This window comes from Balaenoptera borealis, assembly GCF_965194805.1.
Source record: "Balaenoptera borealis genome assembly, chromosome: 3".
Taxonomy (NCBI): Eukaryota; Metazoa; Chordata; class Mammalia; order Artiodactyla; family Balaenopteridae; genus Balaenoptera; species Balaenoptera borealis.
Genome location: NC_138866.1, coordinates 113,942,219 through 113,969,549, shown reverse-complemented (window position 1 = coordinate 113,969,549; position 27,331 = coordinate 113,942,219). Strand labels below are relative to the sequence as shown.

Below are 27,331 nucleotides of genomic sequence, written 5' to 3'. Positions count from 1 at the left end.
TCCCAGTCTGATGCTAGAGGCTGGACACACACATGTGCGTGCGAGTGCACACATATACACACACACATATACACACAGGAAACAACATACCTGAAGAGCTGGGAAATAGGACCAGTGATCATGAAGGAGCAAGGAGAGGTGTTTGGAGCTGAAGCTGGAAAATCATAGAAGCCCAGGTTTGGGAAGGGTTATTCATGGAGCCCCAAGGCCCGGCCTGTGGCCGGGATCATTTCCACAGCACCCACACCAACCACTGTGCACTATCCACTGAGGGCATACATGCCCATCCACGTCACCCACCTGGGACGGCAGTGATCATTAGATGCTTGGCGAGGCTGCGTTGTCTCATTGGCATAACCTCGAGTCCTTCACCGTCTTGGCCCCCTCCTTTTTTATGCTCCATTTAGCCGTGGTCCCCTTTAAGTGCAGCTGGTTTCCAGATTTTGACAAAACCATTTGATCTAACCAGTCCCGAGAGGAGCAGGGCTATTGCCTCACCTCATCTCTAACCTTCTAGATGCCACACAGCCTGAGATCCCACTGCACTTGGAGATACGCTTTCAGGTGACCGTAGGGCAGGTGTGTTAGGGCTGTCATAACAAAGTAGCACAGACTGGGTGGCTTAAACAACAGAAACTTGTTTTCTCACAGTTTTAGAGGCCAGAAGTCTGAGACCAAGGTGTTGGCAGGGTTGGTTCCTTCTGAGGCTTCAGTCCCTGGCTTGTAGACGGCTGTCTTCTCCCTGCATCTCCACATGGCCTTCCCTCTGCACCTGTGTGTGTCCTAATCTCCTCTCCCAATGAGGACATGGGTCATACTGGATTAGGGCCCACCCTAATGACCTCATTTTAACTTTATTGCCTCCCTCAAGTCACACTGTAAGTTGCCAGGGGTTAGGATATATGAATCTAGAGGGACACAATTCAGCTCATAGTAGCAGGAAAGAAACCATAAGACCACAGCCCTCTCAAGCTGCTACTTTCCTGTCTGTCCTCTCCCCCTACCTCTCTCCAAAAAGCTGTTCTTCTAACCAGCAGTGACCAGTTAATTATGTGGTTCTCCCCGACGCTTCTCTGTCCCAGGTGATACTGGGCTCCCACCACCTGTACGTCGGGTGTCTGCTTGGGTTGAACTAATATTAATGAAGGGCCTGCTCATCTCTAATACTAATGAAGGTTCCCTCACATCTCTAATCCCACTGAATCTTAACAACCAGCTGGGAGACTGGGGCTTACCACTCGCATTTTCTAGATGAGGAAACCGAGGCTCAGGATGATCACGTGACTTGTCCTCGCTCAGCCATCTGGGAGGAGGTAGAACTAGGGGTTGAGCCCAAGTCCTGACTTTGAGTCCACTGTTCTTCCCACCACACCAGGCAGCAGTCCTTCCAAGGTAACACATTCCTTCAGGCCCCGGGAGCTCGAGCCTGAGGAGGGGCTTAGGGTTACAGGGACCTGGGGTGCTGCATTTGGGGGAATACCGAGTGGGGGCTAAAAGAAGTGCTCGCCCTCCTATCCAAAAAAGTCTCAAGGATGCTTGATTTCCCCAGGAAGTGTTGAAAGGAAGCAAACTTTCCTATTGGCCTCTTTAGGGGGCCCTGGTCATGTCTCAGAAACGCTGAAGAGAAAGGGAGTCTGCAGTCGAACAGGGTGATGGTGTATAGGGACGTCTGTGTGTGTGTGTGTAGGTACAGGGTACCCCACAGTGCTCCGTGATGGAGAGGGAGGAGGTATAAGCACAGCCCCCAGGATGGCTCAGAATGTTTTTTCAGGGTCAGAATGTCCTTGTCCAGGACCGCAGAGGACTTGGCTCAGATGGTGGCCAGAAAGACTCATCTCTTCCCTCAAGAATCCCTGGAGCTTGTGGGGTAGAGTGAGAAAGGCAAGCCCGGGTAACCCCACCACCTCCAGGAAGAAGAGGGACGCCCTCGTCTGAGCAGCTTTTACCTGCCCCTCTCCTCATATACACATTCATCCCACCGCCCTGGGCCGCTGCCTCTGCTGCTCAGTCCCCCATCCCTGCCCCCCTCAGCCCCGCACTGTCTGACTTATTATGTGTAGAGGAGACATCTGAGCGAAAAGGCCTCCCACTTAATTCATTACAAGTAAATTGGATGATATTGATAGATGACCCCGGTCAGCAGGATTTTCCTGCCTAAACTAGCTTCCTCAGGGTTGGCAATTGTTGGTGCTTAATAATTGTGTGTTGAACTAATTGATTAATTAATTGTGGGAGAATCCTTGATCTGCATAAGAAAAATGACCGTCTCTGGTGTGGGAGAGGCTGGAAGGGCAGCAGGAGACAAGAGTAAGTTTAGATTTCTGTCTGGTAAAGATCTGAGTCACATGTATAATTTAAAAATTATACACAGTATCTAATACCACAAGGCTACTACTGGAGGGAGGGGAAAGTAGTCCTCTGCACCCCCCAGACCTGCCACAAGTCCCTCTCCTGAAAGGTACCAGCTTCAAATCTTTTAGGTGTTTCTTCTGGCATTTCCCTCCATATTTCTACGTAATGTGCTTTACCGCCATCTCCCAACTTGCTAGAGCCTCATTTCAAATATCTGGTGATCCCTGGCTTCCTGTTCATGTTTTACCATGATCCTTGGAAAAGCTGGTTGGAAGCCTAGGGGGCGGGGGGAGATGCCAGGCTTGTTGACTGATGGGACTCTCAAATATCATTATTTATAGGCCTTTCCTCTCAGTGTCCCCGGAAAGGAATCCTCCAGAACCCTGCCAGAGGGAGCAGAGTCTGGTCACTAGCATCGTAGGAGCTGAGCAGGGGAAGAGAGCAGAGGGTCTGACTGTTCAGCAGGCAGATCTCACAAGATCCGCGTTTCTCTTGCCCCACTCCGTGTGTCTGAAGCCGATATGGCTCAACCTCCCTAAAAGTAAACTGCCAGTCTTGGGAAGTCACTTGGCTACTTGAAATGGGGGTAAAAATCTGGGGTCTAATTCCCTCTTTTATAAACTTTCAGACCGTCCCCCTATTTCCCCACACCTGCACCTTGGCCTTCAGAGGCCCCTGGGGTCTCTGATTCCTGAGCTTTTCTGAGCTCTGTCTTGCCACGCTCGCTTTGCAGGCACTTGGCATTGCTGAGAAAGCAGAAACCCCAGCAGTTACTGCTCTTCTATCTGCCGGTCCCTCTTCCACCACGTGACACCTCTCGTCCTCTACGGTCCCCTCTCCCCTTCCTTTTCTCCTTGTAGGTCTATACATTTCCCCCCTTTACTCTCCTGTTAGCTGGGTTTGGGAAAGAAGTAGAGATAAATATGTGTTTCCAGACCACCATGTTTAATCACACCTCTGCTTTGTTTTTCCTCAGCACTTTATTGTGTACCGGTGTGAGGGCCCCCAGCACCGTGCACTAGTTACCTGTTTTCTTGTCTCTCTCCCCAGTAGACTGGGAGGAGAGAAATTGAGTCTTACTCATATTTTCATATCCCTAGTGTCTAACACAGGACCTGGTATACAACAGGCACTCAGTAAGTGTGTGCTGAATAATTAGATGAGCCAATTGGCCTCAATCTGCCCATCTCTAGCTTTGAAGCCATGGTGTCCAGCTTTCTATGCTTCTGCGATTGGGGAGAAGGTCCCACTGAGGGAATGGGGTGGTCCCTTGGGCTGTAGCAACTGTGCTACTTCTAGAAGAAGGTGGTCTCAGGATTGCATCTCAGCAGCACCACCTCTGCATGTCTTCCCTCCTGTGTTTCAGGGAGCAGTGTGTGCCCAGCCCTGCCCACCAGGGACATTCGGCCAGAATTGCAGCCAGGACTGTCCTTGCCACCACGGAGGGCAGTGTGACCACGTGACTGGGCAGTGCCACTGCACAGCCGGATACATGGGGGACAGGTAAGGGAGCTGTTAACTCTCGTCCTTGCTGTTCGTAATACTCATTTTCCCAGCAGCCTTGAAGAGAACAGCTCAGGTTTACCGGTCCATGGCCTTCTTCTGCCAGCTTTTCTGTTCCTTTCTCAGAAAGCATTCTGAGTCCTTCTGCCAACCCATCCTTCCTGGCCCTCAGCCTGCTGAGGGTACCCACGCCCCCGCCCCAGCCCAGTGACCCAAGCCCTGAACTTGCATTGACTCACCTGGGGAAGGGGGTGGGCACCTACCACCACTCTCTACTTGCTGCCCTCCTGGAGAGAGGCAGTGGCACCGATAAGCCAAGGAAGCTGAGTGTGCAAACTGAGTTCACACATTTTGCACAACTGCTTTTAGAAGTGGATTTTTATTCCTGACGTGAGTTCTGCCAAAAGGATACTGACGTCAGTTTGCATCCTCTGAAGGCCTGTGGCCTGAGAGCAGACTGAACAAGGGCACCAATGTCCTGGTATCAAACCAGCCTTGCAGCCTTAGTGGATAACCCACAAAACACATAACGGAGGGACTGCCAGACGTGCGCACTTGCCGTGGTAAGAAAGGTTCCACGATGATAGAGCAGGCGCTCTAGCAGGAGCAGAAACGACAGCCAAGGTGTCTGACGGTGAGCGGATTCAGAGCTGGCGGAGGACGTTTGTCCAGAGAACCCGGGCGAGTCTCCTCCCTCTCACTCTGAACCACGTGTGTCTCTTTGAGCCGAGAGATGGGCAGTAGAGAGGAGGCTGCCACACCCTTGCCTGCTTCTGTGGGATCCATGCTTCACCTCTGGCCCTGGATTTTGTCACTCTGCTTCCCCTGCCCAGGTAACAGCAAGAAGCAGGAAGCAGGCCTGAATTAACCAATGAGTCCTACTGGCTCTGATCAACATAATTGCGCCCCTCCAACTCTCACTGGAGTCAGCCCCAAGTCCTCAGCGGTCCAGAAAAGAGATTTTCCGTTTTTAGCTTTGGGCTTGCATACCCCCGGCCTGAAGTCTTTTAAGCCAGATCTGATCTCTTTGTGAGCCAGTGTTCATCTCCGTGAGCATCGCTGGCACAGAACGCGGGGTGTGGCATCTGGGCATCCATCCCTCTCTGACCTCTGTGGGAGACCGCATCTCTAGGGGGAGAAGGGAGGCAGGAGTAAAGCACTGAGCCACCTTCCCATCCTCACCATCTCCCTGGATAAGTAGACATTTGGGATGAGCCAGCAGGGACAGGAGCCGGAAGACCCCAGAACCAGAACAGGACCCTTTGTTTCCGGCCACTTTCACATGAGAGCGAATACAGCCCATTCGTTGTTGGAGACAAGCGGGCCCAGGGTTCCAGCTGACTGGACTCAGCACCAGCGGACCCAACCTCATTGGTGCCAAGATGTACCAAATGGAGAAATACCCCTAGTCCCTCTTGTTGGGGCCCAGCCCATGATCCTGAGGCAGAGAGAAACCCCAGAAGCCTTGGGGTCTTCAGGCAAGCTTCGTCAACCATCTACAGAAGAAGAATTCCTAGAAGGGCCTGGTAGCATTTGGGTTTCCCACCTAAACGGGCTGCCTGGTGTTTAATATTTTGTAAAATTGCCTCCATTTATTTTGTAGGTGACAGCCGCAGGAACCCACCCCACATCACTGCGAGCATATTAAAGTTGAGTGGGTGTAATAATTCAGGCCTCCCCAGATAGGCAGAATCCAGTGCAAATTAAACATGAAACGTAATGAGGGTTTTGCAGCTCATTTTGTAATTTAATTGAGCAATGTATCTGGTTGTTAATGGCAATATCAGACACATTAGATTGATATGTTGCAAAGGAAGGATGTTTAAGTAGAAAACGAATTCCTGCTGTGATTACCCTCCTGTTCCACAGGCCCCATTATTAGCGTGCTTTGTGTAAAATTCATTAGCAGTCCTTGCTTGATCTCTAAATAAATATGTTGTTTAACTTGTGGGTAGAAAAAAAAAAAAGAGGCTGATTATGTAAATGGATTAGGTTGTCAATATTTTATTGCTAGATTCTTTTTCTGGGGCTGTGGAGTCAGTCCCATTGTAAATATGATGGGGCAGGGACGTGGCCTTCAGAGAAGAAAGCTCACTCTCCAGGGCTCTGCCCAGTCCTGCTGAATGGGAGGGAGCAGGAATGTTCCAGTGAAAAGGAGGAATCCGGAGGTGTCTCCAGGCTGGGGTTTCTTCCCCTGCTGTCTGAGACATCCAGGAGAGGCAACCTGAGTGACTTCTGGGGAAATCCATTCTGAGGCAGAACAGGGGCTGGCAATCCAGATGGCAATTGTACAGCTCTTCACCTCTCTTGTGTCCTCCCCTTCTGCCTTGGTTTCCCTCTTCACCTCCCCCATCCTACTCTCTCCTCCTTCCTGTCTTCTATCTCCCATTCCTTCTCTCTATATCCCCTTCTCTCTTTCCTCTTCCTCCCTCTCTTTTCTGTTCTTTCCCTTGCTGAGGCCTCAAACTGACTAAAATGCAGCAAGATTTGTAGGAAGACGATCTGGGTGTGTGGTGGAAAACACTGCTTCCAACTCAGGACTCACCAAGAGTTAATAAAGACGCTAAGGCTGTATTTTTTTAAACATCTTTTATTGTTCCCCTCTGCCCTGATTATTGTAGAAGATATATAGAAAACCTGAAAATGGGAAAGCATAATCATTAAACGACTTGTAATTCCTCAAGTCCACTCCAGTGTTAACATTTGGAATTCTTCCCTTTGAGCTTTTTCATGCCAGAAGGGCTCTGTTAGGAGAACTATAGAAAACAGTATTAACAAGAGTAATAATAAGAACTAACACTTCTTACTGAGCCCTTACCATGCATGGGGCACCTTTCTAAGTGTTTATACACGTTGCATCATTTAATCCTCAAACACCTGGTGAGGTTTAGCTATTATCCTCCCATTTTGTGATGAGGAAGCAGATGTCAGAGCTGTAAAGTCAGTTCCCCATTCTCTGCACCTTTGAAGCAGTGTGGGGATGCGGAAAATCCAAAACCCCAGAGTCCATAGGCCATTTCTGTTTGTCTGTCTCTGGGATGCAGGGGTCGCCCATCTCTTTTACCCCATGTGCCCCCAGGTTTACCCCTTAATTTGTTGCTGTGACGATGAATCTACATCCCCTGGGAAATATCCCTGGGCTGGGGTGAGGGGTGTTGGGCACATCCAGGAAGCTAGGCAGTCAGCAGCAGAGGTTACACCCACCCACAGAGGACCCACAACCAATGGATGTCAGTCGATGAGTCAAACAATTATCATTATGCTGGGAGTTCCAAGTACCAGGCCCCAGCAGAGGCAAGACACAAAGGGGACCAGGTCCTCTTCTTTGGGGGGCTCACCAGCTGATGGAAGAGGCTCAGCCCCTGCCTTGAGGGAACCCCCCCCATCCAAGGAAGAGGAAATAGCCCCTGTCTTGGGGGATTCTCCAGTCTGATGAAGAGGATGCATCTTGTCCTCATGGGGAAACTCGACACTGGTGGAAGAGGATCACCTCCCAGTATGACAAAGAGAGACTGTACATCTGTCAGAAAGACTCAATAAACAGAGACAATGAGTAGAAATAAAATTACCCCATTTCATCAAATCTAAGATGCCACCGATTGTGAGATGCATCGTTAGTTTATATATTGCTAAGAATGAAAAACACTGAAAATTAAACTACGACATGCCATCAGTTATAAGACTTAACTGGCTTCAGAGATGCTAGAATATATTTTTAAAACAAGGTTTGTTGTTTACTGGGTACAGAAGTTTCAGTTTGGGGAGATGAAAAGGTTCTAGAGATGGACGGTGGTGATGGGTGCACAACAATATAAATGTACTTAATGCCACTGTACTGTACCCTTAAAAATAATTAAAATGGTAAATTTATGTTATACTTATTTACTGCAATCAAAAAATGAAAAAAAACACATAAGGCCTATAATCAATGAAATATGATACTATGAACTCGGTCCTGGGGACTGAGGGGAACTGGCATGGAGGAGGGAATGGACTGGGGTGACTAAACCGCGGAATACTTCCTGGAGGAGGAGAGGAAAGAGGGGAGGAGGCTGTGAGGAGGTGCAGCACACCAGGCCCAGGCCTGGAGGCAGGGGCGGTACGTGCTGGATGGATCTGGAAGGGCAGGTGCGGGGGCATAGCCTCACCCTACTCTGCTATCCCGCAGGTGCCAAGAGGAATGCCCCTTCGGGACCTTTGGCTTCCAGTGCTCCCTGCGCTGTGACTGCCACAACGGGGGTCAGTGTTCACCCACCACCGGTGCCTGCAAGTGTGAACCTGGCTACAAAGGCCCACGCTGCCAGGAGCGGCTGTGCCCCGAGGGCCTGCACGGCCCAGGCTGCAGCTTGCCCTGCCCCTGTGATGCCGGCAACACCATCAGGTAGGAGCTGGGGACGGGTGAGCAGGGGGCAGGGGTGGGGTGGGCCCTGGTGGAGAGGGGGCTCTCAGGGCACAAACCCCACCTCCAGCCAGATCATCCTGGCAGGCAGTGAAAGAGCTGGGACCTCCGCAATCACCTTCACTGGCCAGTCTGATGAAAAGAAGCAGGCCAACCTGAGACCCCACACACAGGAGCAGGAGGGAACTTGCTGGCCCTCAGGGAAACAGGGTGGGGATGGGTGGGAATGCGAGGGGCTGGGCTCAGGGTGCCACGGGCCCTGGGGGCGCTGTCGCGGAGAACTTTTCGCCTCCACACAGTCTGCATCTAACCAAGCCCTTTCCCAGCCCCAAGGGGCCCAGAGACAGGACCACCAAGGCAGAAGCAGGGGACGTGAGCCCCAGAGGAACAGTGTTAGAAACGACCTTAAGAATCAGTATGGTTGACCTGGGGGCTGCAGAGGGCTGTCCCCTCCGGCCGTGGCTAGGGTGGAGGAGCAGGAGGGACAGAGCGCAGGCCCTCGGCAGGGTCCTGGCTTGGGGCCAGCCTCTCCCTGCACTCTGTGTCTGTGGTTTTTAATCTGGGACTGGGATTATTTATCTAGGGATATCTGTATAGTTTGTCAACGAGTGATATTGCGCTGCCATTACGGTGACTGTCATGGTTCTATATAAATGCCCTCCATCTGTCCCGCTAATGTTGCATGTTTTTACTAGTTTGGAAGTTTTGTATATTTATTGTATTAACAGAGTGTCATAAACTAAAATGCTGTTTACTGGATGTTTGTATAATTTAAAATACTGTATTAGCACTTCAGAGGCAGAAATTATGCCGAGGGCTTAATGTATATAGAAATAGCCACATTTGATTTTTAAAAAATAATCTGTGTATAATTCTATCATGTGCTACTAAACAAAATAAATAATATAAAAGGCTCAGTTAAAAAAAAAAAAAAAAAGTGGGGCTTGGGGACATCTGGGCTGAAGCGGGCCCCAGCCCTGCTTCCTGGAAGTGGAGATGCCAGAGCCGCCCTGGGCCACCTCCCCCAGCTCCCCTCCCTGCCTGCTTCCTGCACCAGCTGGCACCGCCCTCTGGTGATAAATGAGGCTGTCGGGCCCCAGATTAAAGCTTCAAATGAGGCTGTCAGGCCCCAGATAAATGCTTCCACAGCTCTCCATGTGGCCGCCTCTTATTCGGATGGTGCAGGGTGAGGGGAGTCTGCCTTCTCCCCTCAGGCCTGCAGGACAGCTCAGGGGAGGACCAGCTGCCCTGGGCAGTGGGTGCTGCTTCTGTTTGCAGGCCAGACAGAGATACCTCTGCTCTGTAGCCTTGTCTCTGGGACAGCCAGGACATAGCCTTGGCCCTTCTTCATTTCGAGCTTTTGATTCTCCACACATCACCCAAGATCCTCGGGTCAGTGTAAGCAGAGGCCTCTTAGAAAGTGTTGTGGCTTTGACAGAATCTGTCCTCAGTCCTCAGTTCCTGGAGCTAAGTGGCTCGGGCAGTGTTGTCTGCAAGGGCAGAGGGTTGGGAAGGAGACCATTAAGAGGGGGCCTTGGAGCCAATGGAACGGGCTATATATGACTTAAGCATTCATTCGCTCAGTCATTCATTCAACAAACACTGAGAACCTGCAGGGCCGAACACAAGAAAGAAAGGGTCCCTCAGCACGAGTCCAGCCCTCAGGAACTTGAGTCTGGAGCACCTACCCACACTGAGGACCTCCTACCATATTTCTTCAAATACAGGACAACACCAGTAGTGAGGCACTGCTTTATTTTATGTACTACTAAAACTGAGCCATGACATACCATTGACTGCATAGCACATCCATCAGAGATCTGAAAATGTGGGGCAAAGTGCATCTTAGAATCAATGAAATATATGCAGCTGCCTGCTGGGTCCCAACATATACTCAAGTAACTGTGACCCAGGGCTCTGTACAGAAAGCACCATAGGAAACCGCTTCACTGGTCAAGGAAGGCTTCCTGGAGGAGGTGGCTTCTGGGCTGGGTCTGGAGGGCAGGGTGAGAGCTCCAAGACTCTAAACACAGGGTTCCCACATGGCCGGTCGGGGGACTGGGCAGCTGCCTCAGGCTGTTCCACGGGTGAGGGGCAGCACCAGGAACCCCTACCCCTGCGGGGAAGCCAAGGGAGGACCATGTCAGGGACAGGAAGCTAGGCTGCCACTGAGGTCCAGTGCAGGGAGAGTCCCTGCCACAGAGATCCAACCAACCCCCAAATTAAAGAGCTATTGTTTTCTTCCCATACCCAAGCAGCCGTGCCCTGCATAATTTATCCCTCCTCTGAAGGAGTCCTCGATGCATTATTAATCTGGAAGGACTCCCTCTTCTCCATCGCTAATCTCAGCCCATTCAATATTGATGATTATTTGCTTTACTGTCTTTAACACGTGTCACATTTCAGGGGTTGGGAGGCAGTAGTGCTTCTTAAGCGTGGGGACCCCGAGAGCGCCTGACAGCCAACCCCCCAGGCTGGGTTCCTCCGTGTCTGCTTGACTATCTCCTTGCAGGGAGCTGTGTCACAGCCCGAGCTTGTGGGTCTCTGCAGCCTCAGCATGGAGCCTGGCACAGAGCAGACCTTCAGGAAAAAGAATCGCTGAATTCATCTTAAATCTCCCATTCCTCTAGGGTGGCTCTGCTCCTGAGCTGATGTCACCCTATTTTTAAAAAATATTTCACCCCTTCCCCTTGGCACACGGCCCCAGTGACTGAGCCCCCGACACTCACTGAATTTTTATGTAGTCTAACTCAGGATTTCTCAGCTTCGCCACTGCTGATATTTTAGGTTGTGGACAGCCATCCTGTGCATTGCAGGATGTTTAGCAGTATCCCTGGCCTCTGCCCACTAGATGCCAGCAGCAATACCCCAGCCCCAAGTTCTAACAACCAAAACGTTTCCTGGGTGGGGTGGGGGGAGGCAGAATTGCCCGAGGTTGAGAGCCTGTGGTCTCACTGCACCTCTCTCATGCTTCACTTGGCTTTGTTCTCAGGGACACAGAGAACAGCTCTCTTCCTCTGTGTGGACACAGGTCACTCCTCTCTTCCCGTGAGCCTTTGTCCCATTCTAGAGCCTTCTCTTGGGATCCAAGAAAAGCAGAGGGATGACTCTAGGACTCCTAATCCCAAGGCAGTTAAGCTGTAGGTTCTGGGTAAGTCTGGGACCTCTCAGTCCTGGCCTTAGAACTACCTCTGCCTGAGTCAGTGTCCTGATACGTGTACTTCTCCTCTGTCTTAGTTTCCCAAGCTGTCTATCACCTTTTGTCAGCCCAGTGGGGGGTAAAAGTTTTCCTGTGGTCTTTGAAAGTGAAGCTTCCACCCAGCTCCCTGAGAGACAGAGTGTGGGATCCCCAGAAGCCTTGCCTCATTTCCCCGCTGGCTTCTGCAAGAGCTTGCAGCAGAGCCCCTCCAAGACAGCTTGCCAGGAAGGCCTTGAGCATCTTTCCTAGAGAAACAAAGTCTTCCCAACCCCCAACCATAGAAAACCCTCCTCAGCTAGCCCCAGCCTCTCCCTGCTCTGTGCCCCTCTGGAGAGGCTGCTTCAAAGAGGTTGAACCCACGTGCCCTGGGAAGGAAGAAGTGGCTGGTGAAATTCCCCACACTTCCTGCCCTTTATAAATGCTTTGTAGCACACACAAAGCAGCCTGCTTCCTTCATAAAGGAATAACCTTGAGAAAGTGAACACCTGTGCGTCAGACCTTGTCCATGGCCCCTCCACAATTGGATTGTCATAGACGAATTCCAGCAGCCATGATTGTGGATTACCTTTGAAAGATTTGACTTAGCCACCAGATGCAGCATTGATAGAAATCTCAGAGCAGCCAGGAAAAACTGGCAGAAAATTCCACCCTGAAAAGATTCCTGTATTGTTCAGCTTTCGGCTCCTATTAACTTGTGATTAATCTATGTCTGGGGGAAATGGAGAAAGGTGAGGGAAAAAAAAACAAAACAGAGCAAGCCGAACCAGCCTAACCAGCAGTCACTTGCCTGCCATGTGACCCAAGGGAATGGCTCTGCCACCAACGGGGCAGGGAGCAGGGGACACCAGGGAGAGGGAGAGGGAGATGTGACAAAGGTGCCGAGAGCATGGTGATGGCAGTTTTCAGTCCTAATCACTGAGCCAGCGATCATTCCCCACCCTCTTTTCAAAGGGATTTTGGAGTTTCTGTAATAAGTGACAAGTAATCAAATTAAGAAAACAGAGGTGTTTTGTTTTTTAAAATAGAATTTTAGGGATACGAAAGGAGAGAGAAAGAAATTATCTCAGGTTTGGTTTTGAGCTTTCTGGTTTCTCAGAGTAAAAAGGTAAAATTGGTGTTGAGACACACCCCTAAGCATCCAAAACACCGGCGGGTAAGATGGAAAGCAGAAACACAGGAGAGCTTAGAGGCCAGCGTTTGCCAGCTCACTGTGCATCTAGTATGCTATTCACAGGGTGGTCTTCACACCAGAGCAAGGACCTGTAACGAGAGAATCTCTTGGAAGAAGGGCAGAAGGACGCCTCAGACCCTTCAGAATCTCAGGGGCTGGACAGAGCTGATCGCGGCAGCCAACGCTGCCGGGTTACTTCCTGGGTCCAAGCATGTCAGTCTCCACGACTGTGACCGAGCCAGTCCCTCTGAACCTAAACCAAAACCTCAGAGGAGACCCCTGAAAAGTTGGAACCGAGAAAGGCCATGCCTTAGGGCTTTGCTGGGAGTGTTGGGGACAGAGAGGAGCACCCCACAACTGTCTGGCTGAGGGTCAAGGCCACCAAGTAGGGGCCCCCTGCCCCATGGCACCCGTGCAGGCCACTATTTCCCCTTACAGTGTGGGACCCAGGGAGGAATTTTTCTGGAACCATGAAAGTCAGGAAGTCTTCAAACATCCATTCTTTACACACATTCGTTTTTACATATTATAATTTTTATCACTTTTTATCTGTTTATGAATATAATAGATACTCAGTTTGAGAAAGTCAGAGAATACATAGAAATTTAAAGAAAAAACTCATAATTTCTCAATCCAGGGGTGAGTACAAAAACCATTTTGTTGTAATTTGTTCATTCTTCATCCATTTCTGTTTCACTTTTTTTTCATATTTTAGATCATGACTTTATACACAATTTGCTTATTTCACTTACCTTTATGTCATATCATTAAATAGACTGGAAAACATTTGAATACTTCTCTAACATGCCTTCATATGAACTGTCATAATTCATTTAACCAGTACCCTGGTGTCAGAGGCAACATGAGGCAGTGACCAGAACATGGCCAGACAGACCTGGGTTTGAATCCCAGCTGCCACTGAGTTAGTGGTGTGACCTTGGACAAGTCATATAACCTCCAAGTGCCATCTGAAAAATAGAGGCTCTAATGCCTAACTCACAGGCTTACTTGAAGATTAGAAATATAGGTGTAAAGTGGCTGGTGCTTTAATAGCCTGGTCACATATTATTTATTATTATTTAAATTGCCCCCATTTTCCCACTGTTATAAATAATGCTTTGGGGAACATCTCCATGCATAAATCTTTCTCTACAACTGTGACTATTTCCTTAGGATAGATTCTTAGAAATGGAATTACAAGACCAAAGGGTCTGAATATTTTTAGGACTCCTGATATATAACCCCACATTGTTTTCCAGAAACCTTTACCAGCATTGAGCATTGTCCCTTTAAAAAAAAAAAAAAAAACCTTACCATTTTGATAGAGAAAAAGTGATATCCAATTGTTGTTTTGACTTGATGATTAATGAGACTAAACATTTTCCAAAATGATTATTAGCTACTTGCACTTACTATTCAGGAACTGTCTGCTCCTGTCCATCCCTCATTTTCCATGAGAAAATCAGGGCTCCCAGAAATTGGCTGGGCTTCACACAAATAGTTTGTCCATTAATTCATTTGCCAAATATGTATTAGTATCTTCATGGTGCCAGGGACCCTGCTGGCCATTGGGGTACAATACAGAAGTGAAATAGACAGACAAAGGGCCCTCCCCCATGGAGCCGCCACCTGGTGGAGAGACAGGTGATAAACAAGTCAACAGACAGAAAATAATTACTCGTAGTAAAAGTACTGTTCATTCCCAAATATTTAATTGGGCAGTGAATATGAGCCAGGCACTGGGGATCCACCAATGACCCAGGGAGACAAAGCCCATATCCTCGTGGAACTTAGCAGAACCAAGATTTGTACGTAGGCGCCTCCCACCAGCCCAGAGCATGCACCCTTGGACCATATCCCTTGAGTTGGACTCCAGGGAAAGGAAACAGATGACACAGGGAATCCAAGAGACTTGTCTCTGACATCCAGCGTCTTCTCTGGAGTGTTAGTCTGGGTTCTCCCAGAAGCAGATGCCGAGAGCAAGAGATTTACTAGGGACACAGCTATGAGGGAAAATGGGGAAGGGGCTGGGGAGGCTAGGGGAGCGTGAGACTGCAATGCAGGTCTGACCTGTGTGAAGGAAAGAGGGAAGGAAGGAAGGTTGATTGGAAAGTTTTAGACTGAAATTCTAAGAAAGTTTGGCAAGATGGGGAGTCTTTAAGCCAAACTTGTCCATCAGAGGAGTCCCAGATTTCCCAGGAATGTGTCGACCTTAATATCCCTGCTGTGCTCTAGCTGAGAGCAGCCCAGGGGAAGTGTGACCTCTGAGAAAATGTAGTGATGGATTTCAGACACAGTAGCTAGGGCCATCAGTCAATTACACTCCCCACAGAAGCTCTGAGAGGAAAATAGTCACCACACCCGGCATCATGGATGCATCTTGGCTGTTGGATCAGACCTCTGCCAGCCAGAGTTTGCCTGACTCTCTAGCGGTCATGCCAGGCAGGCCCTGCCTCCAGCCAAATGGTTCTTTCGCTGGGCTAGCCAGAGAGGGGATGGAGACGATCTTTTCTGCTCTTAAAGAGCCCTAGCAATGCCTGGATGGAGGGTATCCTCTCCAGTACAGACATTGCCATAGAGGGGAGGCCACATCTGCCCCAGGGCTCCATTTTAACTCAGCAAATGTTCATTGAGTACCTACAATATGCAGAGTAACTGGGTCTCACTGCAGCCCTCTTGTGCCTGCCCACACACTGGGCATCTGCCTTGGGTGCAGAGTTGGGGAAGCGCTGGACCTCACAGTCCGTAAGGGAAGAGGCTGCCTCCTGCTTTGGTCTCTGTGTATTTGTATTATAAAGAGCACTTGTTTGGGAGTCAGGAGACCTGTGTCTAATCCTGATTTTGCCACTTCCTTGCTATGTAACTTTAGGCAAATTATATAACAACTATGAGCCTCAGTTTCTTGGGGCTAATAAGACCATGTAATCTTGGCATCGTCTGGCAAACAAATAATACATTAAGAAATTTAACCTCGGAACTTCCCTGGTAGTACAGTTGTTAAGAATCTGCCTTCCAATGCAGGGGATGGGGGCTCAATCCCTGGTTGGGGAACTACGATCCCACATGCCGCGGGGCAACTGAGCCCGCGTGCCACAACTAGAGAGCCCACGTGCCACAACTACAGAGCCCACACGCTCTGGAGCCCACGCACCACAACTAGAGAGAAGGCCGCGCCACAACAAAAGATGCCACGTGCCATAACAAAAGATCCCAGGGGCCGCAACTAAGCCAAAAATAAATAAATAAATAAATAAACAACTCACAACTGGGGAAAAATACTTGCCAAAAAAAAAAAAAAGAAAGAAATTTAACTTCAGAGGCCCTTCGATCCTGCAGCCCTGGGCAGACCAGACTTGGGGTGGGCAGAGGGTGGAATATGGCCACATTCCTGACCAGACTGTCCTCTCATCCTTCTCTCAAATGCTCAGCTGCCACCCAGTAACTGGAGCTTGCACCTGCCAGCCGGGGTGGTCTGGCCACCACTGCAATGAATCCTGCCCTGCTGGCTACTATGGCGATGGCTGCCAGCTGCCTTGCACCTGTCAGAACGGTGCCAACTGCCACAGCGTCACTGGGAGCTGCACTTGTGCCCCAGGCTTCATGGTAAGATGGGAGGGGACTCCCATGGCCTCTCCGCCCACCCCCGCCCCTACACAGGAAAGGAGGGGCCAGCTCCTCCCACTTCCAGGTGGAATCAGGGAGTGTGGCCCTGTGCCCATGGATGCAGAATGAGGGTGTCTCCATGTGCCACTCAGAGATAGAGTCCATGACCAGAGAGCTGCCAAGGCTGTTCTTAAAGGCCAATTCTACTGGGGTTTGTAACTGTAAAAGTAATGGAAGAAAGGTGTCTTTCCATTGTCCCCTCACCCTGAAACACCAGTTGTCTTCTTTGCTGTTTGGACAAAGAAGACAACTGGTTTGGATATTGCGTCCATATCCTATGCACACAATATTTTTCCATCATAATAACCACAGAGCACATAATAAGCACAGAGTTTTGTATTTTGCTTTCTTTTTTCCCATATTTGCTGCTTGGGCTTCTTAATTGTTATTTTAAATGGCTGCATGACACTGCAGGAGCTGATGGACCCCCCTGCTGACTCAGCCATTCCCTTACTGCTGAATACTGATTTGTTTCCAATGTTCACAACAAATGTTGCAATGAACATCTTCCTACAAACAACATTTCCCCTCCTATTGAATTATTTCCTTAGGGTGACTTCCCAGGGTCAGTGGGCATAATGTATTTATGGCTCTTGATGGATGTGGCCATATTATTTTCCTCAAGGGTTATAGAAATCTACACCGCCACCAGCCATGTATGAATGTACCTATTTCAAAACAACTCTGCTAACATTCTTTTCTTTTTTTAATTTTTGCTAATTATATAGGTAGAAAATGGCTTCTCAATATTGCTCTAATTTGCATTTCTCTGATTACTAGGGAGAGTAAATCTTTCCCCCACGTGTTTGTTTACTATTTGTATTTCCTCATGAATTATGCAGGTCTTTATGAGGTTTGATTCTAGGGAACTTGACATTGGAAGTGGAATCCTGTTCAATGGCGGGGGCATGCCCAGTGGGTCTGAGGACCCAAACATTCAGGGGACCCCCGTGGCCAGATTTTTTATGGTGCTATAAGAAGTGGTTTGTGTAGTACAAAGAGTGGCCTTTGCAACCAGCCCAGGGTCACATCCTGGCTGTCCTACTCACCAACTGTGTGACCTTGGGCCAGGGAGTTAACCTTTCTCAGGATCAGTTTCCTCACCTGTGGAATGGAACACCTTCCTTGCAAAGTTGCTGTCAGGTGTAGAGATGGGCTATACTGTATGGAGTACCTTGCCTCAGTGCTTCTCAGAGTTTAGTGAACTCAGAAACCGCCAGCAGACCTTGGTAAAGTGCAGGTTCTGATCCGGTAGATCTGAGGAGGTGCCTACGGTCCTGCATTTCTTTTTTTTTTTTCTTCAAATATTTATTTTTTATTTATTTATTTTGGCTGTGCCGGGTCTTAGTTGCAGCACGCGGGCTCTTCGTTGCAGCATGCGGACTTCTTAGTTGCGGCGTGCGAACTCTGTGACATGCGAACTCTTAGTTGCGGCATGCATGTGGGATCTAGTTCCCCCACCAGAGATTGAACCTGGGCCCCCTGCATTGGGAGCGCGGAGTCTTACCCACTGGACCACTGGGGAAGTCCCGGTTCTGTGCTTCTAACGAGCTCCCAGGTGATGCCAACGCTACTGGTCAGTGGGCTCACTTTGAGTAGGAAGGGGATGGTGCTCAACTTGGGCTGCCCATTGGAATCACCTGGGGAGCTCTACAAACACTGATGCCCGGGCCCCCTCCTGGAGATGCTGATATATTTGGTCTGAGTGTGGTCTGGTTGTGGCCAGTGTGCTGCCAAGGTGGCGATCCACTGGAAGGAAGCCCTTGTCATGATGTAAGAGTACAGGTTTGCGTGGTGACAATGTCTCTTGTGGGCAGGTTGCCCCTGGTCTATACAACAAAACTCTGTTCGGCTCCTTCTTCCCCCTCCCCAACGCAGATAAAACTGGGTGACGATGACTCCAGTGGCATCTTCAAAAGAGAAAAAGATCTGTCCCTCCTGCAAGTTTCCTCTCTAATTTACCTTTATTGGTGTGAGCTTGGTCCATAACTTCCATAGAAAAATGGAGTGCCCGAGATTTGGGGTTTGGGTAGGAGCGAATGGTTGTTTGGGATTAAAAGTCTCACCTAGTCAAGTGATCAGGTGACTGAAGCCAAAATGAATTGACCACGCAAGACTTCTCGGGGGACATCCAGACCCCAGTCCTAGCTTGGCTAGCAGGGTAGTTCCGACTTTGGGCAAGTGGCTTCCGCTCTCAGGGCCCTAGTTCCCTCATCTGTAAATGGCGAGTGTGCAGGGGGAGATGAACTGACTGATTTCTAAGATGGTCTACTATGCAGACTCCACGGACCAAGTCAGGAAACACACCCTTCTGGAGGAAATGAGAGAAAGTAGGAGCAAGTGGGTGTGTGTGTGTGTGTATTGGCCAGGGGAAGGGGGGCTCACTGAGGGTGTTATAGTCTGATTGTATACATTGTCCGTGGGCCTCCCTGTTCCCCCTTCTTCACCCCCAGCTGCCTGCCTAGTCACCGCTCCTCAAAAGAAGGGGAAATCCAGGCCCTGGGTGGGTGAAGGTTGTGGGTGGTCCTAGAGAGGCTAGTGTCTGTGGGCCCACTGTCCCCAGGCTATGGCTCCAGGAATCTGGAGGCCAGGCCACTGCCTCTCTTCCTCCCATCTGGGATGCAAATGACTTCCTGCTCTTGAACTCTGGGGGACTTGGCACTTGTAGGAATCATCTTGATGTGGAGTCCCACCTGCCTGGGGCTCAGGGCTAAATAAGACAGATTGTGAGCCAAGCGGCCCTGGTGAGACCCTGTGAATTCCCATCCATCTCCTCCTGCCAAGCCTCATTTTACCTGGAAAGGTTCTTTTGGGGCGCTGTCGGGTGTTGAGCAGGAGCTGCTTGAGGTGATTACAGAATAGTCAATTGCTCTCATCCAGCGCGACTCATTCCCACACACACCAGGTTCCAAGGGGGAAACCAAACTATTGCCCTCACCCCAGCTTCTGAATGAATGCAACTTACTGCAGTTAGCCAGCTCTGGTCAGGGTGGGAGATCAGAGCAGTTAGAAAGCAGACTTGGCTGAGACCCTCCCCAAAATGTCCTGCAGTCAGTGATAATTAGCATTGCCTTTATTTGTTAGTCGGTTTGTGAATTTATGCACCTGCCTTTTTCCTTGAAAGAGTTTTAAGATGGGCAATTAATTTGAGACTAATTAAAAGAACCCTTTTCTGAGAGTTTGGAGACCTTGAGCCTCAGCTCAGTAACCTTGGACGTGTAGCTTTACCTTGCTGGGCCTCAGTGTCCTCATCTGTAAGGTGAGAGTCACATCAGTCCCGTCTGCTATTGGATGTGAGTAGCCAACATGGTAATGGATGTGAGGCCATATCCTCAGCTGTCCTCTCCCATCAGAGCTCTTCCTGCCAAGGGCTCTTTAGGGAGGATGTTGGGATACATTTGTGAAAACAGAGTCTCTCAGAGTCTGAGGGCTGAGAATGGCCTCAGGCTCAACATAACCATGAGGAGTAAGTACTGAACTACCCCTGGGAGCCCAGTGGCATGCCTGATCCAGCCAGGTGGTCCCCACCCCCTGAGGCCATAAGAATGTGGGGCAGAAGCAAGCCCACCTGACACTCAGGGTGTTCTAACCCTCACACTCTTTCTCCTTCCTTCCCAGGACACTGGATATTTTCTCTGCCAAGCACTTGGGGAGCTGCTGGGGGTATGGAAAGGCTAATCAGATGCCCGTCCAGCCTTCTAAGCGCTTGTGCCCAATAATAGTCATGTTCACATTAGCAGCAAACACTTACTGAGTCCCTGCCTCATGCTTCATCTCTGTTCCTCACAGGAGCCCTACAGAGGTGCGCTTTCACGTGCCTCAGCTTGAGAATGGGGAGCTGAAGTTCAAACAGGATAAGTGACTTGCCCGTGATCACAAAGCCGGTAGTGGTGGGAGCCACCACAGCTCTCATCTATTAGATGATAGACTCTGACTGATGGGTCCCCATGGAACCACACAAATCTGGTTTCAGATCGTGGCCTTCCAATCCCCACTGTCCCTACTGAAAAGTCACTTATCCTGCCTAAGTCTGAATTTCCTCATCTGTTAAGAGGAGACTTAGCCATGAGAGTGAGAAACTTCAAATGGAAGGTTCATGGCTCAGGGCCTGGAACACTAGATGCCCAGTAAAATGGCAGTAATTGCTGGTGAAATGGGACAGTGTGGGAGAACATAGCTTCCCTCAAGCCCAGCACTCCCTTCCAAGGAGAGTGTCAGGATGAGTTATGCCCAGGGATTCCCGATGCAATAAAGCCATAAACGTGCACAGCTGCTGTTCCAGGCAGGTCCACCCAAGCACCTGTGGGTCGCCCTCAGTGGTCAGCGCTGTGGGGTGGACATACCTGTCAGTGTTTGGGGAAATGAACATAGGGATGGAAGTGGAAAGAGAGTCTGGGCATATTACATGTTAGCTTGGTGGACATACCTGTCAGTGTTTGGGGAAATGAACATAGGGATGGAAGTGGAAAGAGAGTCTGGGCATATTACATGTTAGCTTGGCAGCAGCAATGGAATCACTTCGGGTATGTAATGCTGGACTACATTGGGGCTGCTGAGTACGAGAAAAGAGCCCTGGGCTGAAAGGCAAGAAACCAAGTTCCTAGCTCTGGGTCTTCTAACTTTTGGGGCTTCCATTTCTCATCTATAAGATAGGAATGAAATTCTCTGTCCAACAGAAACAATGGTGTGGGAGCCAATCATTAAAATGGGAGTACTTAAAATTGGGCGTGGCATTGGTTCAGCACCTTGGACAGTTCCCACGAGCTTCTGCTCCAAAGTTGCTCTTGCCCTGTTAGAACCCAGGTTCCTTACCCAGCCCGAGCACCAGGGTGAACAGGGGTAGGGGAAGGCAGAGTGAGGGTCACATGATAGGGGTCTCAAGCTGGCAGAGTCCTGGGAGTGTCCAAGTGAGGGATGATTCAGGAAGTGAGGGGAGAGTATTGTGGTTGAGAGGACTAAGTGGAGCTGTCCATCCACTTGGAAGTTGGGGTCCCATCACCCCTCTCCATGGCTTCTCATTACCCACCAAATAAAGCTCAAACCCCAGTCCTTTGTAACCTGCCCTTAAAACTAGTTAGGCCACCCTAACCTCATCCCCTGCTATCTGCCACAAACCTGTGCTGTGGCCACACATATCCGCTTTTCCCCAAACACAGCGTCTGCTTTGGGCCTCTGCCTGTGCTGATTCTCAAGCTTTTCCCGCTTCCTAGAATGCCCTCCCCACTGTCTTTATCTCAGTCTCTGAAAATCCTTGTCAGCCTTTCAGGCTAAAATCAAAGGCTGCGTCTGCCATGAAGTGTTCCCTGAATATTCCTCACTTTAGAATTAACCCTTTCATCTCCTCTGTTCCTACAGCACACGGCTCAGAGTCTGTCTCCCTCCAACCCTGCACCTGCTACTGCCTTCCCCCACCACATGGCTACCATGTGAATATCTTGCTCAGGACACTTTGAAATGAATGAAAGTCTTGGGAAGAGCAATGAATGCCCTTAGCAGAAGTTTCCAGAACTGACCTTTATAGGAAGGAAATTCATGGCATTTCCGAAGGGCCTTGCCAGCAGGGCGGGAGCTTAAATCTACCCGCTGGCTTCTCTGCACTTCAGATAAACAGGCAGCTGCCGTGGGACTGGAGCAGCTGTCCCCCAGCATCATCTCCAGGTTCTTTGGGCAAATGGTATGAGTTTCTACCTTATGCAATTCTATATAGTGGTGTTAGCCAGAGACTCTAGAGCCAGATTCCCTGCCTTCATGTACCAGCTTCGCTGCTTATTAGTTGTGTGACCTCGGGCAAGATATAACCTTCCTGTGCCTCTGCTTTCTCATACGTGAAAGGGTAATAATAATAAAGTCCAATGAATTATTGGGCTGATTAAATTAATTCATACATATAAAATAACTAGAATACCTGGTATATTAGTAATCGTTCAACAAGTGTTCGCTATTATTATCATTATTGTTGGGGATGTTGCCACTGCTATTGTTGTTGTTGTTATTTACCCAAGGAGTCCCCCACGTGAAGAGGCTGACTGGTCCAGGCCTGAGTCCCCTGTTTGGGGGTACAGGTGGAAACAGGGGCTTGGGGAAGAGAGCAGAGTTAGTTGAAACTTCTTCCTGGCTGGGAGCTGCAGGGTTCCCAAAAGAGCAGCCACAGAATGAAGAATAGACTTTCTCATCACAGCGGGGAGAAGGCCAGTTTCTCAGCCCCTCCACATTCCTCTGCTGACCAGCTTTCCTTAATTAAGGCCTCACCTACGTGGCCAGCCTGATGAAGCCTCTTCCACTCCTCTAAAACTAATTGTTGCCACTTTGGCACCTGGAGTGAACAGCCTGTGAGGTCACTGCCAGAGCTACAAAGACTTGATTTCCCAGACCTCCTCCCCGCATTGAGCCCGTGTGGCCGGGAGATAGGGGGCCCTCTGGTCATTCCTCAGCACAGATGCTCCCTTTCAACTCCAGCTATAAGGGGGACGGGGAGTGTGGGAGACGGGGGAGTGGGGCCTGGTGTCCCCTCCCATGGGATTCAGGGCCTGTATTTCTCCCCGGACGACAGAATTTCTGTTACCTTAAAGGGCTCATCTATTTATGCTGCAATTTTTTGCAGCCCTGTCTGATGTTATTGAACCTTGCATACTGGTGAGGGAAACGGGCACTCCATCACCCAAATGAACAAACTAGTTTACCCATTTTTCTCCCCTCTCTCCCTGCTGTTGGTAGGTCACAGGCAAACCTCAGCTGCTCAGGCCAGTGAAGGCGGGAGGGGGATGAGAGTTAAAAAATCCATAGCAGTGGAGCAGTGACTGAATTTTCCTCCAAGGTTTCCTATGTCCTTTAAAGATGTCACCCTCCCCCAGCACAAACACACACCCCCACCAGCTGGGTAAAGCGCATTTCTGCCTCTTGTGTGGCTCTTGAGCTGAAACTAGGGAGAGAGGGCAGCTGCGGGGCCAGAAGAGAATGGGGACTGAAAATTAGAGCCGGGTGATGTATATAATGTGTGCGCATTTCCTGTTCTAATTGTTTCGTTCTTCGTCAGACTGTTAGCCCCATGCCTAGAAAACCAGCTTCTCATCCCCTGACCACCCCACCGTTGACTAGCTTCCTAATTATTATAGTAAAAGATTTTTCTGGATGCTGTGCTGGGGATGAGGAATTCACTGTCTAGCTGCCATGCCCGTGTGAGCAGAGGAGCACAGGTAGTGCAAAATAGCAGAAATGATCCAAAAATATAAACACATACACACACATACACAGTCCAGTACTCAAATCCCAGCTCCGTCGTCATCTGCTGAATGGCCTTGGCCCAGTTACTTATGCTTCTCAAGCTTTAGTTTTTCATCTATAAAATGGGAAATAATGGCACTACATCCTAATGTTATTCTTTGGATTGAATTAGATAAAATATGCACAGTGCTTAGGAAAAAACCTGGCATGTACTGAATGTTCAATAAATGATTGTCAAGGTTCCTTGTGTTTACTGGAGGTAAAGGTCATGGACTTTGGGGTCAGACAGGCCTGGATTGGAATCCCAAGTCTTCTGCTCTGTAGCTGTGTGACCTTAGGCAATGTACTCAGCCTCTTTGAGCCTTAGTTTCCCATCTGTTAAATGGGTTAATAATGCCTGCCCTTCCTGGTCTGTGTGAGCACAAAATGAGAATTACCCTTTACAGTGGCAGAGTTGGAAGAACGCTCAGTGCTTCCCTGGTGCACCCTCTCATTTTGCAAAGGAGGCAACCAAGGTCCAGACAGGGAAAGTGACTTAGGTCACACAGCAAATCATTGGCAGAACTGGGACGTGAAGCGAGTGACATAGCTCCCAGTCAGATGCTTTTTCCACCTTCACCTCCATCTCATGAGTTCGCTGTCCCCACAGCAGACACCTACTGATTTTTCCCAGGGCAGAGAGGGATAAGGGTGTCACCAGAGTGTTAAATCATGTTGGCAATTAATCCACAGAGCAAAATAGGGAAAATTGGTTTTATGTCACAAAGGCTGAGTCCAGCCTTCCCCCTCTGGGACTCCATGGTTTGTAGCTTTATTAGGGAAAATTGCTGACTCTTCTGTTCTAAAACATAAACGATCCCCCTGTCACACCACCCTCTCCTGGCCGTGCTCCTCACGTCTTTATCACTGCCCTCATTACTGGGGTCCGGAGCTGGGGCTTGGGTCTCAGGCCTGGTCCCTGCAGCTCTGTCCATACAGCAGAAGAAGCTCTCGGGGCAGGTCTGAGGCGTCCATGCTTTAAACACTCCCAGTTTTCCTTTTGTCCGAGTCTCTGGCGATGGTGGGGTTTCTTCCCTTTCCGACTCCCAGTCCTGGCCACCCCACAGACTCTACAGCGTGGGGCGGGGCCACGAGTCAGAGGAGCTTCCCTGAAAGGTCTGGAGGAAGTGGATGGCCGAGTGAGGGTGACAGTGGCCCACATTTGGAGCACTGCGGAACCGTGGCGGGCCCTAGGCCAGGCTCTCTGTTTTTCATACGTTATTTTACTTAATCCTCACAGCAACCCTGTAAGTAGGGGCTGTGAGGATCCCCACTTTGCAGATGAGGAAACTGAGGCTCAGAGAGCTGAAGTAACTTTCCCTAGTTGGTCCGTGGTCACCAGGAGCTGAGCCTATAGCTGTTTGAATCCAGAGCCTACACTTTGAGCTACCAACAAAAGTTGTCTGGAGAGGAGAGGGCTGTGGATCTGTGGTAAATAGCCAGCTTTGACACTCTCTCAGACCTTTTCCCACGAGAGGGGACAACCCTAGCTACCTTATTTCTCAGTTGGAATCTAGTGACTTCCCGCCCTTTGTCTTCAAGGGGAGGTGGCTGGGACCCTCAGTCTCCCTCCCTTACTGTGGGGCAGCACTTTACAGCTTACCCAGCTAGCTGTCTCACACCTAAGCTTGTTAAGGCAGCACTTTACAGCTTACCCAGCTAGCTGTCTCACACCTAAGCTTGGTAAGTCCTCACAGCTCTCCTGTGAGGAAAGCAGGGCGAGTATTGTTAGCCGTATCTCACAGATGAGGAAACTGCAGTTCAGAGCAGTTATAAGACCTGACCTATCAGGACCTCGAACTGGGCCTAGAACCCAGGGCTTATGGCTCCAAGGCCAAGCTCGCCTCAGGACAGCCGTGCGGGGTAGTCAGTGCTGAGCAGAGGCCGGCCGGGAGTCAGACCTGGGCTCCAACCCCGGCTCGGCCGCCTACTCACTCTTTAACTTTACCCACGTTCCTTCACCTCTCTGTGCCTAACTTCATCTTCCGCAAAATGGGGCACAAACCCCGCTCCCTGTATCCTCGGTCTGGGGTGAAGCTGAGATGAGACACGTTGCTGGGAAGGCTAGAAGCAGTGCCAGGTGTGTGCACCCAGAGGCGTGAGGGAGAGCAGTGGGGTCCAGGCCGCAGACTAACTCCCCCGCCAAGGCTGTGGGTCTGGAGCAAAGGAAGAGCCCACTCCCCACCTGCTACCCCTGCCCTGAAGCTCCAAAGCCCCACCTAGCCTGGCCCCTCCCCAGCCATCTCCCCGCTTAGTCCTTAGCACCAGTAATTCCATCTGCAGGAGTAATTACGGACCCCAGGAGGGGAAGGGACTCCTGACAGAAGATGTCTGGAAAATGCAAAATGTTGCAGAAAAAGGTCATCAGTAAACTACTTTAAGGTGGGGCGAATAGGAAGACTAACAATGGGGGTAAATGAAACAAACGATCTCAAAAGTTCTCTCCAAAAACACTACCAAGTAATTGTTCTCCCCTCTCCTAAAAGTTCTGAGGAGCGTTAACTCCCTGAGACAGGCCCAGGGGAGCGGGGCCCAGGTGCTCCAGCCTTCAGCACAGCTGGCCCCGGCGAGCAGAGCTGTAGGGAATCCAAAGGAAAGAGTGGAAGCAGAGCAGGCTGGACGCCGCAGCCAGGTGGGCACTGGTGCTGAACCCAGCAGGCAGGAGGGAGTCACTGCAGTCCTGAGCAGGGCCGTGACGGAACGCCGCCTCACTGGACCTCCACACCCTGTGTGGGGAGACGGTGACATCACGGCTTAGGGACCCAGCATGCAGTAGGTGTTCAGCAGATGCTGGTTCCCGTCGCTCCCCATGGCTCCGTGGAGGCTGCTGGCAGAGGGGGAAGAGCGTGAGGTTGGAGTCAGGAAACCTGAGTTTGAATCTCAGCTCTGCTGCTCGCCAACGGGGTGACATCCTCACCAGCAGGACCACCTCCTGAGCCTCACTCTGGTCACCTCGCACGTGGAGCTCCTCCTAGGATGGTATAAGGATGAAACAGGGTAGGCACTACCAAACTGGCACAGAGTGGGTTAATCTTAAATTTCTTTTCTTCCATCTGCAGTGGGCTCGGGCTCAAATTCGGCCGCGGGTAATCATCAAAATGCCTAAAGCATTTATAGCAATTCCTCTGGGCCAGACACTGTTCTAAGAACATTACATGTAATAATTTATTTAATCGTCACCCCTACCCTTGGAAGAAAGTACTATTACAATCCCTGTTTTTGGAGATAGGGAAACGGAGACACAGAGAGGTTAATAACTTGCACAAAGTTTGTTAATCCCACCCCAATGATGCTGAAAAGGAAGAAGTTGCCCAAAGTCCCATAAGTGTCAGAGCCAGGACCTGAACCCAGTAGTCAAGTTCCAGAGCCCGCTGGTTTGATGCAGCCGTCTGCCACTGACCTGCCCCTTCCGTGGGCAAACCCAGAGTGACCCTCGCTGCCCCCCACCAAAATGAAACCTTAAGCATGGCCACAGGGGTGCTCCAACCATGAGAGCTGAATTAGGAAGTGGTGTCGAAATACAGGGCAACCAGGCGTCTGTCTGGGAGCTGAGGGAAAGTGTCAGTTTCCCAGGTGGTGGTGTGGATAGAGCGCCCATTCATCACCATGACACCCATCTGCATCACGGTTCTTCCACTACACAATGCTCTCACATCCATCACCTCAGGTGTTCCCACAGCCCTCTGAGGTTAGATGTCGCCGTTGCCATTTTACACACAAGGACACAGTCATGGCAAGGTTACACAACTCTGAGCATCTCGGCCTTCCCCTCTCTCAAACCAGA

At 50.0% G+C, this 27,331-nt stretch overlaps 1 protein-coding gene across 30 annotated transcripts in view; it reads left to right on the top strand.

Moving 5' to 3' along the window:
* Positions 1-27,331, top strand: part of MEGF11 (multiple EGF like domains 11) — a 368,856-nt gene that overhangs the window by 294,243 nt on the left and 47,282 nt on the right. For all 30 annotated transcript variants that reach the window (XR_014242115.1, XR_014242116.1, XR_014242117.1 and 27 more), the window contains 3 exons: positions 3,719-3,855; positions 8,024-8,236; positions 16,053-16,227. Coding sequence is in view for 25 of the 30 variants with exons in the window: in XM_082383269.1 (XP_082239395.1) it covers positions 3,719-3,855; positions 8,024-8,236; positions 16,053-16,227 (525 nt within the window). In the remaining 5 variants the exon portion in view is untranslated. The remainder of the gene's footprint in view (positions 1-3,718; positions 3,856-8,023; positions 8,237-16,052; positions 16,228-27,331) is intronic.